Source organism: Lutjanus erythropterus, chromosome 20, assembly GCF_056507025.1.
Source record: "Lutjanus erythropterus isolate fLutEry1 chromosome 20, fLutEry1.hap2, whole genome shotgun sequence".
NCBI lineage: Eukaryota > Metazoa > Chordata > Actinopteri > Lutjaniformes > Lutjanidae > Lutjanus > Lutjanus erythropterus.
In genome coordinates this window covers 13,281,735-13,298,909 of record NC_139336.1, presented here as the reverse complement: position 1 = coordinate 13,298,909, position 17,175 = coordinate 13,281,735, and the positions used below count along the sequence as shown (strand labels likewise).

Here is a 17,175-nt window from a genome sequence, read left to right as displayed (position 1 = left end):
GTTCATATGAGATTTGACTCAATTTGTGCAAACGTGTGCGTATCTGTTGCCTGTCCACCCTCCATGTGCGCGTGAGTTTGTCCTGGTAATCCAACTTGGCTGTGGCCCAAAACCTTTCTGTCCTCCCTTCCTCCCTCCCTCCCTCCCTCCCTCTCTCTTCTCTCCCCTCCCTCCCTCTGTCTTACCAGGTCTTGGTATGGCGTGCTCTCCAGAGGCAGGTGGGCCGGTCCGGGGCTGCGTGGCCAGGACGAGGTGGTCGGGATCAGGGTCCGTGCAGTCCGAGAGAGGGGCAGACATGCAGCCGGTGGCATCTAGTGAGCAGGAGCACAGGGGGGGAAATGACACATGGTCAGAGGGACGCTGGAGGCCGTGAGGGAGAGCCGCAAACACACAGGCACACACTCACACACCAGGGACACGGTGATACACACAAATACACACCTCAGTGATGTTTAACCACACCCTGACACAAACACACACAGAAACACACACACACAGCCCAGCCCCCCCCAGTAGAGAAACTAACCACACCCCTGAGTGACCCTACCCGCCCCTATTCCACAAACACACACACATGCACTCACACACACACAAACACACACCATCTAACCAACTCTCTGTTTCTGTGTCCACGGCAACTCTAGCACCCCTGAGGTTCAGTGCTTATGCAGCAGAAGCGTGTGTGTTTGTGTATTTGTTACTGCTTTATGTGTGCGTGCGTGGGTGTGTATGTGTGTGTGTGTGATGGCAGGAACAAAGCTTTAGGGGCTTATGGGGCTTGATGGTGAATAGGGGGGGATAAAGGCAGCGACTGCAGGCTGCAGAGTCATGGCCTTGTGTGTGTGTGAGCTTCAATGGTCTCGCTGAGCCGGGTTCTGTGTGTGTGTATGTAAGTGTGTGTGTTTCGGTGCATGTGTGTGTTTGTGTGCAGGTATACGTATGTCTATGTGTGCGTTTGTGAGCGTGCTCTGGCCCGCATCTCTCCTGCCTCAGCGAGACTATTATCCACACACACACAGAAATAGAAATAGAAAGAGAGGGACCTCACTGCTTGGAAACAATAATAACTCAGGGAGGACACCATCCCACTGAGGTGTGTTTTCTGTGTGTGTATGTGTATGTGTGTGTGTGTGTGTGTGTGTGTGTATGAGATTGCTCATACCTCCATCCTGGGTCATCAGACTCTGAAAGAGAGAGAGGAGAAAATCCATATGAGTCATAACAGATATGACGTCTTTATATAATCAACCTTTATAGTAAATATTTGAAATATATGAAACATAATTAATAATGAGATAGTATTTCAGAGTTGTGTTACTGCATTTAAGCACCAAAATTAATTGGTGTTATTTCTTGATTGTCACTATGATTTAGACCAGGAGACTCCAAACTTTTTCAGCTCAAGGCCCAAAAGAGATATCTGGTGTCCCTGCGAGACCCAAACTTACACCAAAGCATAATGAATTGCCAACATCTACATTTATAAACTGATAAAGAACACACAACAAACCACAAAACTGAAACGCATATGAAATGTAGTTTATCATTATAAAAGTAAATCACAGCAATAATCAAATTTGCTGTTTCTTGCATTGTCCACTGAAACACCAGAGGGCTTTTAATTTGAAACAGAAACTGGACGTGTTGACTTTGTATTAACAGTGTAACACAGAAACGGGGCAAACAGGAGTGAATCAAAGTCTGGCGTCATAATAAAATATCATAGTGACAGCAAACATATTCCATTTTGCCTGGACTGAGCAGTCGAATTAATGTTCAGGAATGCAAATGTAACTTTTTGTTTATGTTTGTACCATATTCTGTTCAGAACATGTTTTATGTTGGTATCCTAATTGTCATTTTGTGTTGGTTTATAGTTTTAACCAGTGACAAATAAAGAAGGATGCCACGTCTCCACTTCCTCCCACTGTCTGTGCAGTAGTGATCAGGGTTGGAGCTGGCTCTCAAGCTCCCACCCAAACAGCTGGTCAACTCAGTCATGAGCAGGGCTCAGCTGTCAATCATGATGTCACACCCCCTTTTTATAGCAACAAATAGCCTAATTAAAACCAATCTAATGAGAAAAGTTAACTTTTGAACATATAGCAGCAGAAACCTACTATATTCAAAACTCCATATCATTTTAACTGTTTTTATTCACTCACAAATACATGAGTGAATTGAAGTAATTATATTGTAATTAAACAAGAAATGTTCATGCTGTTATACCTTCTGTAGGTCTTCTATCGAGCGCTCCGTCTCTTTCAGACGTTCCCGGAGAACCTGCTCTTTGGCTGATATCTGAGACTCTTCACTCTCAAGTGCACCGATTTCAGACTCCAGCCTGCAAAACACAACAAAACATTTTCTGTCATGATACTGGGAAAGCTGATAAAGTTTGAAAAGAAAAAAGGTGCTCTGGAAAACACAGCTTGAAGGTTAATATTAGGATTATGTTTGGATCTAGATTTCCACATTGCCTTTACACTTAATAATTAAAGAATTTGTTAGCTAGTCTTAAAACGGCTGCTAATTCATGTAAGTTAAAATGCAATAACTTGATGTGTCACGTGTTTCTTCTTTAGGCTTCTGGAGAGACAGAGAAATGCATGTACACTGCACTATACAGTATAACATCTGGTTAAAATGTGCCTCAGGGCACCTGGCCATCAGATTTCAGTCTGTTCTCAGGGTGCATTTTACACCAGCCTTTTGAAGTGTATGATTCTGATCTGGATATAATCCAGATGTTCCAACACATGAATTGACCAGACAGAGAGGGGGGATCAGTAAAAAATGTACGGCCATCTGGCCAAGAGCTTTGCTGATGGACAAATCTGTACTTCCTCCATCAGCAGGTTGTAGCCTAAGAGTCAATTAGGGACCATGGTTTTAGGAACATTTATTGCAAATTAACAGTGCATTCCAGAGGTTAGATGAAAACATGTCACATTATAACATAACTGAAGTAGCCTTACTGTTTAACAGTTGAAATGTAGAATATGGCAAATTTATGGCTGTAGTTTAAAATTCTCATGATGCCTTAGTTGTTGATTGAGGTTATTCCAACACAGAGGCTGAAGAATGACATGATCCATGCATTATATCCTGTGCTGCTAAGCCTCTTGGTGGTGTCTGTATCTGCAGTGAACCCGCCTTATGTCTGTAGTTTCCTATCTTCTCATATTTTGCTGTGCTAGAGACATTTGTGGGCTTCAGTCTGTTTGGTAGTGGTGTGCAGCTTCCAGCAAATATAGCATGCAGGTATTGAGGTCAAGACTCTATTAAAATGTAGCATCCAACAGTTATATTGCATCTTCTGTCCGTGTTCGCAGCTCTCCGACTGTGAGAGCTGCAGAAAGAGTTTTACACACATACAGACAGACAGACAGAGCAGACTGAGGATCACACACAAAATTTCTTTCTTTCCTGTTCGATGAGTAACGGAGGAGGGGCCAACTTTGAATAGTAATGCAGTTTTCCCACATAAAAAGTTAAGAAAAAAAATATATGGGAAGCATATCTAATCTTCCCACACTGAGAAATTCTGAATTCTCCCCACCTCCACTACTTGTGCAAGGTGAAAGAGCAGTGCACATTAAGATGGATAGATCCCTTCATCGTTGTGGAACATACATAATAGACAGTGAGTGGCCTTCAAATTTGTGACATACCAAATCTAGCTTTCTTGGGGTACATTCGAATCTCAGATTTGAGGGAAGGACAGGAATGAAAACTCTACAAGTCAGTATAGTCAAGGTCAGGCATTTAAGGAGATATTAACATAAAAACAAGCACATTTTTGAGTGGAGAGGATCTTTATTTAAGGAAAATAAAACAAATTGGTTAAGGTTATGAAAAGATGACCTTGACATTGACTACTCAGCAGGAGAGAGGTTGAGAAATATGGTCTCTTCTGTCACAGTCATGCACTTTGTACACTGTACTACAAACCCAAATCTTTTCCCAGACACTGTATGAAAAGTTGAGGAAAATCAATTCCAAGTCAGCTGTCTTCACTAAACCTTTGAGTTTTGAATCAAACTAAAAACTCTTAAAATTTGAAACAAGCTCAAATTTTTGCTGATGAATTGTTAAGATTATTTACTTTTCTTCTAAGAAAATCAACCATTTAATTTTCAAGCACCAAATTAATAACAAATGGGGCTTACAGCTCGTTGGGAAGAATTTCTGAAATACAGCCATGTTAATCTAAACAAAAAGAGTAAACTATCTCAACACGAGCAAAAGTTTTTCAAGCTTAAGTCAAAACTTGAGTTTGACTTTAAACTCAAAAATTTAGTGAAGATTGTGCCTTGAAATTCTGAGTTTTCTCAATTTCTTTTTATTATTTGTGCAGTGAAATAGGAATGTCCATGCAGCTTTGACATTTTTTTCTGATAAGGACAGGCTTTATACATCATTACCATCCCCGAATTTGCACCTAAAATAGGCTTATGTACGCACACACACACACACACGCACACACCAGCATATGCACATGCACATGTACGCTCACAGGGACATTTAAGAGATGGATGTTGCAACAATACTAGGAAGCAGTCAGGGAGGAGGACCAGGGTTGCTTCCTTACTGACCGCCAACGCTTGCAGCATTTCATTACACTCCTCTGGGACGCAAGGAATTTGTACGTCAGTGTGTGTGAGCATGTGCGTGTAAGAGAGATATTAAGGTTCATAACAATGCCATGACGGCCGGTCTTCCCACAGTATTTCATAATCAATAGCGCTGTCTCTCACTTATCATATCAGCATCGGTGACCATGAACAAACACTAGTACACACCGTCCTGACTGCACTGTTTACAATGTGGGAGACATTTTATCTGAAGCAGTTTAGAGAAACACAAGTGCATAGGAGAGGAGTACCAGCATGGAAGCTAAGCCCCTTAGAAAAGGTCCACCTAAAAAGGATCAGTATCAGTTTAAGTGAACACTATATTTGGAATATTTTCATTGCTTTATTTTGCTGTCAGAAGGCCTTTTCTAATGCAAAACTGCTGTTATACAAGCCAAATATAATTTTTTCCAAGCCAATCAAATTCCATAGGCAAAATCGTAATTTTACCCCAGAAAACACATTCTACCACTGCCACAATGTGTTTGTTTCTATTATTGTGAGACTTTAGTGAATCCTTTGAAATACCTTTGCTAAAATACCTCATTTTTTAGGGGAAATTTTTTAAGTACACTGTAAAAAGTTCAGAAAACTCATGATTTCATTTCAGTTTTAAGTTTTGAAATAAACTTCACAAAGTTTTGCTCCAAAATAATATGTGTAATCTTCTGCTGAGGTAAATTAATTTTATTCTTTAGATAAACTTCAATCCTTGAATGTTAGAAACCCTCCAAAATTCTGTACTATAATGAAGATGGTTTTCATAATATTAACATTTTACAGGGAAGATGTTTTTAGATTTCCTGGCATGAGCAAAATCAAGAATTGTGTCTTAAATGTTGGCCAGAAAACCTGGTTCATCAGCTCTGATCGCTGAGGTTTAACTAAACAAATCCCCACTCATCACTTCACCATCTGCCAATTTCTACTCAAGTTCATCTTCAGTGGTGGGATGTTTTAATGTTAAACTGCTACCTAAAGACTGTACTGTAGCTCCAGGAATACTCATTTTCAAAGCTTAGATCAGCGTGTGGATCCAGCATCCTTCTTCACCATCTGCCTGCAGAACCCTTAGTCAAATGGTATATTACATCTACATAGTATACTATATATAACCTTTATCTAATCAGGTAATCTCATTGAAATCTATGTTGTACATCTGTTCCACAAGAGAGGCACAAGAATACAGCAGACCAGTGAGCGCACACATTGCAGAGGCTGGAGTTGCAGTGGAGCTGTTCTGCAGTAAGAAGTAAAGCTTTTCCCGGCTGCATCTGTCACACAAATCTGTAGCTCGTCTCTGCTGAATGTAATCATGTGCTACTTTGAATGGGATCTGAAAACAGAACAAAGCACAAGACCAGTTTCTTATTATAAATGTGAGCTCTTGAAACTGTGCCCTTGCTATTGTCTAGATCAAAATAATCAGAACAGGTCGGGGGCCGACCAGTGTTAAACATAAAATCAGATGATCTGGGGGTCTGTGTGGTCAAGAACAGCAGCGTATTGTCTCTTGCTACGGCAAGAATAACAAATATAGCAACACGCACAAAAGCTATTTTATCACCACTGTCGATTCTGAAGAGAGCCAGTGCCTTATCAGAGCGTATTGTCCATTATAATGCAGCATATCTCGCTCATGATGGACTCGAACTTGACATCGACTTGGCGGTTTAATCATTTATTTTGTTTATACCTACAGGATATTACAGATGGCATCTTAGGTTTTCTTGAGTAGCATTTCAGCATTTTCTCCTTGCTTTATATCTGACAGCATTTTCTGGTCTCACCAGCAGTGAGACTGTGGTTATTTATATAGACAGTAATACTGGACTGTACGTCCTATATTTAACTCAGCCTTGCTGGTATGAGAAACAATCACCCAACCTTGGATTGAGCTGCGAGGACTACAGCACAATGTGTAATCAGTTCATGTAAATAACTATATGCTATATCTGGACCTGTAAATACATCTGTCTATACATCTTTACAGGACTTTAATGGCAGAACATGGAAGAAATGTGTAATACTGATAAGTTAGCAGTATTAGTTAATTTCTCTATGACAACCAGAAAGTAAGAATTGTTGTGTTTTTGTTACTTTGGTAAGCCATTTATGTCTACAGAGGGTGCTGGTCCTCTTTCCTAGAGGCTGTCACATTGAACTACCATGTTTCTACTGTAGCCCAGAATGGACAACCAATCACTGGTTCTAGATGAATCCTTTTGTATTTTGCCCATTTTTTTTCAGACCACTTTAGGTTCTCCTACACGTTTGGAAGGGGAGTATGAAACGATGTAGGATTGTGATCATTTTCTTGATGCTACTAGATAATTTACCTTCCAGTGAACAAAAAAAAAGTCTAGTTGAGACAATAAAAGTGTTTGAATTAATATGCAAACAAAAAGAAAAAAAGATTAACACTAACAGGTACTAAAAGTTGTTTATTAACCAAACCGCAGCAGCGAGTCCCACCAAACTCTGCAGGCAGCAACTGAAAGTACTGATGAGCTAACAGGCGAACAAGCACTGCGTGTCACTGATGGATTCATTTTTCATGTCATGTCCAGCTTTGGCAGTGCTGACCTTCGATGGAGCTGGCAGCTGGAGATTTCAAAATGTAGGAAGCTGCTGTAGCTTATTAGCTAGCTGTTTTTCTAACATCTTATCAGTGACCAAGTTAGTTTGCTGACGCAAGAGAGAAATGTGCCTTATATTGTATTTGAGTGCAAAATATGGGTCTGTTCCAATACACAGAGTTCCCACACATTTTTAATGGACAAAATTTCAAAGCTGTTCAATGACATCTAATTTTACTAATTTTATGTCTTTTCCAGGCTTGAAAATCAAGCTTTTTAAATTCCATGGTTTTCCATGATTGTGGGAACCCTGAATACAAAGAAAATCCATAGGAAATGTTCCTGACCAACACTCAAAGTCTACATCAGGTTAGAGATGAAAAATTCCTCGAGTCTTATTTCACCCTCACCCTCTTTTCTCCCTCCCTGCAGCAGATGTGTGTATCCCGCTGCCTCTCCTGTGGCTACTCTTCCCTGCTCCTCCCTATCTCACTTCCTTTTTTCCCTTTCTGGTGGGAAATGGCTTTTACTTCTGCTTCCTGTAAGCTGCGTGAGGTCTTGCCAAAATGGGCGAGAAACAAGATTTGTAGCCGGAGGACAACGCAGCTTTCTCATCCTACCACATCACCACTACTCCAGACAATGTAGGCTATTATGAGAAGCATCCTACAAGACAAATGTTAATATCCACACACGGGACATGTCATCATGTCAACTACTGTGCAAATCCTTTAAACTGCTTATAACACTAGAATAAACTGTCCAAATCTAATATAAGATCATCTAAATCCTTCTCTGTGAACAAGAGCCATCACCTCGAATGAGAAATTGCTCTAATATCACGGTTATACTCCTGTAGGGACCCATACTGTGGCACCTAATGAGTTCAGCCACTGTAAAAAATATTGAGGATAGACAGCAGGTAAGAAGGGAAGGTGAGAAGTGGATATGGAGAAGAGTGGCAAGGAAGGAAGTGAATAGACAAGTATTAAAGGGGAAACATCCACGGTATACAAATAATACACAATATACATCATAATGCATTTTACTAAATCACTACATTCACAGCAAACCTAAACAACCTAATACAAATGATTCTCCTCTCTCAGTGAAGTGTCTCAAAGCCGACATTTCAGATCCTTCAGGACTATCAGACTGGATTAGATCACTGTGCCTCTGAATACCTCAACCCCCTGCATGGTCTTTAGCTTATGTGCAGCACATGGTCATGCTTGTGTCTAACGCCCTCTAGTGGTCAAACCACAAACATGACCAAAACTGTCAGCACAGAAAGAGGAGAAAAAAACATGATGGAACTGGTTTGTGTCTCTTCCTATGACAAAAATCACAGTATTTCCAAACCTTCATGTCCCTAAAATAATACTCCTGTGGTGCTGTGTCATGAGGTACAGAATAAAGTCAAGACATTGTTCAGTTTAGAGGTCTGAGTTTTTACAGTACACTAATAAGATGCAACAAGCCGTACTTTGTGACAAAGTAGATGAAAAATAAAAATATGTTCTTTATCAGACACTATTAGACCCCTTATTAGACTCTAGACTTAATCAGCAGATAATTGAGGGGTAACTGTACTGTAAACAAAAGTGTATTATTTCCTACTGTTTGATCTTTATTAGACTTTTTTAGAGGGTAATTAGGGACACAGTGAAATCACATATCTGCTTCTTCCACATTTAAAAACAATATGAGAACCAGAAATACAGAGTAAAGGTTAAAATGGCAGAGGCAGAAGAATATTTGTCTTTGTCTCACTGCACAGACTTATCGTAATACTGTAAGCAGAAAATGTGATTTGATAAAAGAAGTACGCATTGGTCTTGGCTACTCTGCCAACTATACAGGACCGGCCAAAGAAGGTGTGTCTCAAGCAGTAGATATGTGATTTCAATTTAGTTTACAGTCCAGATCAGTTGTAATGTGGCTTTAATTGCCCTCTAAGAAAGTCAAATAAGGTTCTAACTGTGGAAAATAATACACTTTAGTTCACAATACAGTTCTTTCATAATGTTTCCACATATTATTTCTATTTTTTGTCTAATTTAATACATAGCACAGTTTGTTATGCCCTGTTAATAAAGTACAGTGAGGTTTGTTATAAGGGGTACTACCCTTTTGAGGGGATTAAAAACCTATTATGAACGAGGACTACAAATCTTCAGGAAGGACTATTAGCTGTTCTTCCTCACCAGATGTTACTTCAGTGTCTCTTCCTGCTTTATCCATCATATAGTCCAGGGTCTTTTTATAGCATGCAGTAATACCATAAAGTATAAACAGCTATGCATTTCAGATGGTCTTTGCTGCAGTGTGTGTGTGTGTGTGTGTGATGAGGCCACGACCCCGCGCTGTCCCTCCCTCCGCTTCTTCCACTGCCTCTCTTTATACTTGTGTGTCTGGCGGTGTTGCTATCTCTGTGGCAATCCTGAAAGAGACCAGTGATGTCACTGTCCCGCCCTGTCAACCAACCGCAGGCCAGTTGCCATGGATACGCCTGGGTGGGCAGCAGCAACTGCTTTCCACATCATACAGGAGGAGCAAGAGCAGACATCTGGTTTTGTATGTGGTGGATGTGTGTGTGTGTGTGTGTGTGTGTGTGTGTGTGTGTGTGTGTGTGTGTGTGTGTGTGTGTGTGACACAAGCTGTCAGAGATACGGAGACAGACAAAAACAATGACAGACTCTGGGGGTAGAACAGAGGAAGTCTAACCACGTTGTGTATTTATACATGACACTGTACGTGTGGCGAGTGACTGTAGCAAAGTGGCGTTCTTCAGCTGGAGTTTTTTTCTTGAAAGCAGCTGATTGACAGAGATAGGCCTCAGTGGGTGGAGTGACAGAGCCATAGTTTTTCCAAGCAGACCATGAAGCACCGCCCCTTTTTGCTCTGTGCTCCAATAAAATTTCTAAATAGTTGCCAACATCTTACAACTGATAACTAATGTTAGCAAGATTCTAGCTAGTTGATCTAGATACTGGTGAACTAGCTATCTACTATTTTAGTTAGTTAGTTAATTAGTCAATTAGTTATTAGTTATCTTATCACAGTTAGTTAATATAAGATGTGACTATGCAGGCCTAGATGTCGCTTTTACCGACATCAGCCAAACCTCCTCTCTTCTCTGCTTCTGATTGGCTGAACCTGATGTTCTCACCCTTACCATACCCAATCACACACCACATGTATAAACCTACCCAAAACGTACCCAACCCAAATGACCCTAACCAACAAAGGCAATACATCCTCGCCATTCTGAGTCAAAACAGGATTGGTCATGACTTCGTCATCCTGGGCAAAACCGATTGCATACAGGAAACAGGAAAGGAGAAATTGTACCAAGGTTTAATTGGTTAACAAGCTCGCTCAACTGTTATTGGAGCACAGAGCAAAAAAGGGCAGGGCTTAGGAAGAGCCTTTTTTGACACTATACACTAATGAACAGTCAAGATGTCATCATATCTGCTTAGAATTACAGTAAAATGTGCTGTAAACCATTCATTCATGTTGATATACTACTCATAAATACTACACAGGGAGCTGTTAATGAAGATGCTTTAGTGTGGTGATTTTTGACAAATGCCTCATCTGATGTGATTCAATTTTCACCAGTTATTCTAGCATGGGCCTTCTACAGATGTGATCTCATTAATGGTTTCAAATAAAACCAGTGCTGATTCATTAAGATTAGCACATCTACAACAAAACCAATGAACATTCAGAATACATACAAACAATTCAGTGCCATGAAGATAAACACAAAAAGTAAAAACTAGTTAAAAGCCACTCATCAAAGCTGTATCCTGTATCTCTGCCGTCTGTCCCTAAATGTCCTCTAATACACCCAGGCACAATGACGCAGGTAAAGATTTAATGCTGCTTCTTCCTGTTTCTGTCCCGAGTGTTCATCTGTCTTCGAGATCACAAAGAGCATGTGAAGATTGACACTTGGCATAAAAGAGATAAAGAGCTCATGTAGTTCCTTGTTCTGCCTTTGTCATGAATGATTTGCTGTCCTTGGCTAAACACACAAAACTAAAGATAGATTATATAAATCACTTTCTATCTTTATCAGAACTCATAAACTGCACCATTGTTTGCCACTTAAAGGATAGAGAAACGCAAATGACAGGTTGTCCTGTAAGGAACATAACAAGCCCAATATATACTAAATATAGACTACTATAATATGCACACAAAGTACTTAATTGGAAGTATTAGTAACAGGTACATGAAACATGTCACTGAAGTTATAATTTACTACAGATCAGATAACCATCACATAAATGCTTAGAAATGTACTGGAGTTAATATCAGCACTTACCGAAGGAGTGCTTCACTATCGCCTCTGTTATTATGTGCACTTATGCAGCTGAGGTAGCATTTTAACTGTGTATCTATCATAATATCCAACAGTGCTGGGTTTTCTTTCAGTTCCTTCTGGTATAGGGACTTGGGAAGACTGTCTTTGAGTCCCAGCTCTGTCCTTGAGAAGCCAAGAAGTCCCTGTTGCATTGAACTAAAAGGCCTTACTTCACAACATTGAAAGCACTGCGCAGTGTGCTCTGAGGAAGTAAAAATCCGATGAAAGAAAAAAAATGAATCATTCTGAATTCATCTTTGTGGTCAAAAGAGCTTTAAAATATGGGGCTGTACAAGCTTTCAAAAATTGGGTTATGTACATATTTGTGATTTCTGAATGAATTTTGTTTTGATTATCTGTCTATTATTTGTTTTTTTACTCAATCACTTTAAGGTTTAGTCTATGAAACGTCTTGAAACTATCTTGCCCCGTCTGACCAACAGTCCAAAGTTATTCAGTTTAAAACAAGACACATAAAAATCAGAAAATCCTCACATTTGAGAAATTGGAGCCAGATTTTTTTTGTTTTGTTTTGTTTGATTGAACAATTATGGTGGTTAATTGATTTTCAAAATTGCAGAACATTTTTTTTAGCTCTCATGCATCTTAAACCTAAAATGTCACAATCATATGCAGTTTGAACATTGACAGCCAACACTTTATTACACGGTCATATCGATGTCACCAGATGACACCTGTCATGAACATGGACAAGAGTCAAGGAGTCTTTATTAATGTTCATGACAGTTATCATGAAGTGTACTATGTAATTTTTAATGCAAAGCTGACATTGTTTGAGATGTCTTTGTTATAACAACTTAACAAATTACCTAATACGACATAACCTATCAATGTCTTTGGCATGACAACTTGACATTATCAAACTTGAAGTAACTGTTCAGCTTTCTGTTTTGACTACGATATTATACTGTCATTGGTGGTTGGTTTTGACACTGCCCATCATGAGAGCATTATAAGTGTGTCATAAATATTTTCCTTGACCTCAAGTAGGTACATTGCGGACTTGGACTTGTCATAAAGATGTTATTAAATGTTATTGACAGAGTACTGGATCAAGGTGATATAACTTACAGAGTTTGTGACAACAGTCATAAACATTCATAAAGACTCCTTAATGGTCATGACAGGTGTCATAACATGGTTATAACAGTGTAATGACAGTCTTTTGCACATCCCTTCAAATAACGTGCCACCCAAAAAACAAACTCAGTCTAAATGCACCCAAATGGCACAACGCAATTCAGACTCTGCTAGTAAAAATCATTTGTTTGCAAGAAAAAAATGTTGTCCACCAAGGGAGTTCACTGTATTTTGTTAATATAGTTGACATTCTCATTTTAACTGACTTTAAATGAGCAACAGTTTAATAGGCTTAAATTGTAAAGAGGAAATTGAGTGTGTGAAAGGATAAAAGCCAGATCATAAACACTCCAGTGTCCCTGAGGAATGAAGACATTTAAGTGTTTTTTGTTCAAGCAAATGACCGTGACGGAGTACCTTTTCATTCCTCTGTATACACAACCTATTTTGCCTGAAAAGATTTGTTATGACATCAAGACAGATACTGAATGCTAAATGTTTTTGGCTTGAGAGGTGAAACACGAACCAAGTGTGTTATTACTCCAAGTTTAGTGTAAACTGGGACTTCAGTTTAGGCTGTGTTGGATTTTATCAACATTAGACATCCAACATGAATCCTGGTTGTGTCGAGTTCTTACAGTAAATCCAGTCTATCATTAACATGGTGTTTTGGTCTAAATTTGTCACATTTGTTGACTAATGATGAATTTTGAAGCAGATTCAGCTTTGGGCTCTGCAGTTCTTCACTGCAGTTGCATTCAGCTTGAGCTAAAGTAGTTTCTGGAACGATCAGCTCAAAAATAAGGACAGGTTTCCTCTGCAAACTGAACTGCATCATGCTTTCCTGGTCAGCTAAAAACTATGTGCTCCGGTACTGGCACTGTGAGGGAAAAGACAAATATTCTTAGAACGTTATGTAACACGATACAGGGCACTTCAATTGGCTTGTAGCAATAAGTATAGTTTGCTGCAGCCAGACTGCCTGCTGGACCACATGTATCCTGCAGACTCCATTTTCCTCTTCAGCACAGTTTAGAACAGAGGTTTGCTGGTCTGGTAATTGATTGATAGTTAGACAAGATTAAATGAAACTGTATTGATCTCCTGTAGAAAAATGAGGTCGCTGCAGCAGCAGGATTCAGCAGGGAAGTTAAGACTAATGGACTTAGCACACATAGCCTACACAAACAGGAAAAAGAGAAAGTACCACTGTGTGAATATGTAACTATATGCTACTAATGCATTTAAAGGAACAGTTCAACGTTGTGGTAAATCTGCTGATGTGCTTAGCTGCTTCCGCCCGTTTCCAGTCTTTGTTAGCCTGGGAACCAAAAAAATCTGCCAAGCTCACATTTTCATTTGCTCTGGCAGATATGTCTGGACCCCCTTCCATTCAGACAGAATTACACCAGCTTTGGATCCAGTCGGGTCAATCACAACTGCTCAGTTAATATGGGGTGGATTCTATACAATGATTGACAAAGGAGCGTCACTGGTACAGATTTGATACGTCACATGTCACATGCTTCACGGCTGGACCTTTAAACAAAGGGCAATTAGTGATATCTCCTCATTCAGAGAGAAAAGGAAGGAGTGACAGAAGAAGTAAGAAAGAGAAGAAGGCGAAAGAAAAAGAAAGTGCGCTGGCCTACAACAGATATTTGATCACGTCTGTGGCAAATTCTACAGACAACGAAGCCGTGGTGAAAGGTGCCATGTTGCTGATATGATATATATTTGCAGAGAGCCGCACATGTTTGAAAAACAGACGAGGCTCTGAATCTCTAGATGAAACGTGGCTGCAGCAGTGTGTGAGCAGCGCTCCTCAAGCAGGCTGTGTGGCTGCTCCGACCTGTTAATAGGACTGCCGAAATAAAAACCAATGGATAATGCTACGCACACACACAGGTCAAGCACATAGTGTGAACCAGACATATGATAACAGATAGTGGTATTAATCAAAATGAATCTGCTTATTTCACAAAATGATAAAACTGTTCCTTTAACATAATTAGCAGACCATAAAAGAGGAAAGTATATCAGTTACTTACATATGTGGAATTAATGCTACTTATAGTCCCTACTAACACAGTTAAATAGATTGGGGTGACTAAATATGAAATATATGCCCTCCAAGCATATGTTAAGGTAAATACATAAAGAGGTCAAGTATTCAGTATTGCAGGTGTACAGTCTCATCTTGCTGCAGTGGCCTACTTTTTTATCAATGCTGCAGAATAACTGAACCCTCTCAAATACAAACTTGCATGTCCAATATATTCAAACACTCTCTGATTTTGTAAAAAAGGCAATTTTCTCTAATGGCTCTGCTAGCAAGTTGAAACTTGTCTGCGGTACATATAAAACCCCACTGCTCCCCTGCAATGATGACCACATCTGCATGGGGCAGTCTGTGCAGCACAAAACGAGCAATAATCCAAAAGTGTGTGGCGTGGTGTGGGTACAAGTCAGGCCAGTGCCACATTGTTGCTGCTGTATCCCTCTCTCCGTTTTCTTTAGCCCGTCCGTGTAATGATAGGGGTATCTGTCCAACCACCACGGCTGCTGCCACGCTCTCTCATTCTGTCTCCTTCTGTCTGTTTGTTCTCCAGGCTCTGCAAAATTAGCGTCTTCTCCTGCACACAATGGCTGCTATTTCCTCACTACTCTGTCGCTTTGTGTGTTCCTCGTGCATTTCGGGTTACAACAGGGAAAACTACCGCACAAACTGCCTCTATCCACCCCCCCTTCTCTTTTTTTTCTTTTTCTCTGTCTGTGCTCAAAGACCTTAGGTACGAGTATGAAACAGCCTGTACAAAGATGGCACTGTTCGCTCTTTTTTTTTTCCCCCTCCGTCACTTTATGTGATTTCCAGTTTAAGGTCAACAGCAAGCAGCGCTTACAGCACCACACAAAGACACTGCTGTTGTCCTTACGTCTTTGTGTTTTGTTTTTCATAATGTGTTTTCCATTAGCTTTGCATAATCATATGGATAAACTGAAGGGACACTTGTTCTTTCTTGTGTCTCTTCTGTTTTTTCTTCACGCTCAGTAGCACTAGACATGTTCTCCATAGACAGACCCAGCTGTTCCTCCTCTTTTCTTTCACTCTTGCGCTTGTTTATGTGTTCTCCAGTGCATGAAATGATACGAGCGTCCATAAAAAGAGCTGATGCTTTGTCTTTGCTGCTTTCTGCCATTAAAATGTCCACCAGTCCATGTGTTATTAGTCTAGCAGCCATTAAAGCGGGACAGACAAGATGTCTGAGGTTTTGCTACAAGACAGTGGAGTCTATTTGAGAAGAGTTTATAGGTGTAGGAGGGTGTTGTTTTTATAGAAATCCAGGTGGATGCATGATTATAGCTTTAGACTCTCACTCTCACTCTCACACACACATGCACTCACAGATAGTCCATATTTGTCCTGTCATTAATTGTCCTATTCACCTCTGTCCCTATCAGTAATGGAAAGGCTCTGGTTGCCTGGGTTACGGGATATTCTGGGATGCTGTCCCACAGAGAATAAATATAGATGCCACACCCTCTGCTTGAAATGCGCACACACACACACACACACACACACACACACACACACACACACACACACACACACACAGGCATGGGATGTCTATCACTGTCCTTTCCATTCCAATACATCTAAATAGAAATATCTCCCACCATCACTGCATGACATCACACCCAAATGAATGACAATTTTCTAAGGTTTTTTCACAATTTCAGACTTGCTTTTACCTCCCAATGTCAGTGTTTTGTTACAGAGTTTTAAGTCTAAGATTTGTGTGACTGGAGGCACTCCTTAGACTCCCACACATGTGCTCTGTGACTTTATTTTACCCACTGGACAAGATTGTTTTGTGAAAGCCTTGAGAACCGAATCCCAGACAGCTGAGCTCCTCTTAAAGCAATTTCCAGCGCACATCTGAGACCCTGGTTTACAAAGGTAATTGCTTGAGAACTGCTGCTGCAGCAATGCTTGCGTACAGAAATGCAAGAAAAATGCCAGGTTATCAAATTTTGTGCTAAGCAATGGTTATGTGGAGATAGAAATTGTTCCTTGTACTCTACGAGTGACTGTTTTCCAAGTTGAAAACTGATACAATCACTGTGGAAGCCCATTTCCTTCAGTGTGATGTCCTATATTAGAATAAAAAACTTTATCAAAATGAATTAATGTCTTAAAATAAGTATCTTATTTTGAGAAAGATCCTAAAAAGGAGATATTAGCTCATTATTTTGAGATACAAATTCATTGTGAGATACTGACTCATTATTATGAAATACTAACTGGTTATTTTACAATACCATGCATGCATATTTGAAGGAACTTTTGGCCAAACCTGAAAAAGGCCATTAATGAGACCTTGCCTAAAACAAGACAAAGGATAGCTGTATCACAGAGCAGCCACCAACTTTGAGATTTAGCCAACAATAGCCCGGGAAAGTGAGGCATTCAGGATGT

General features: G+C 40.0%; 1 protein-coding gene across 2 annotated transcripts in view; it reads right to left on the bottom strand.

The window, feature by feature from the left end:
- palm2akap2 (PALM2 and AKAP2 fusion) overlaps nucleotides 1-17,175 on the bottom strand; it is a 111,884-nt gene that overhangs the window by 54,563 nt on the left and 40,146 nt on the right. For both annotated transcript variants that reach the window (XM_084745544.1, XM_084745545.1), the window contains exons 5-7: nucleotides 2,230-2,344; nucleotides 1,163-1,184; nucleotides 186-311 (exon numbers count right to left, since the gene is read on the bottom strand). In XM_084745544.1, the coding sequence (XP_084601670.1) occupies nucleotides 186-311; nucleotides 1,163-1,184; nucleotides 2,230-2,344 (263 nt within the window). The remainder of the gene's footprint in view (nucleotides 1-185; nucleotides 312-1,162; nucleotides 1,185-2,229; nucleotides 2,345-17,175) is intronic.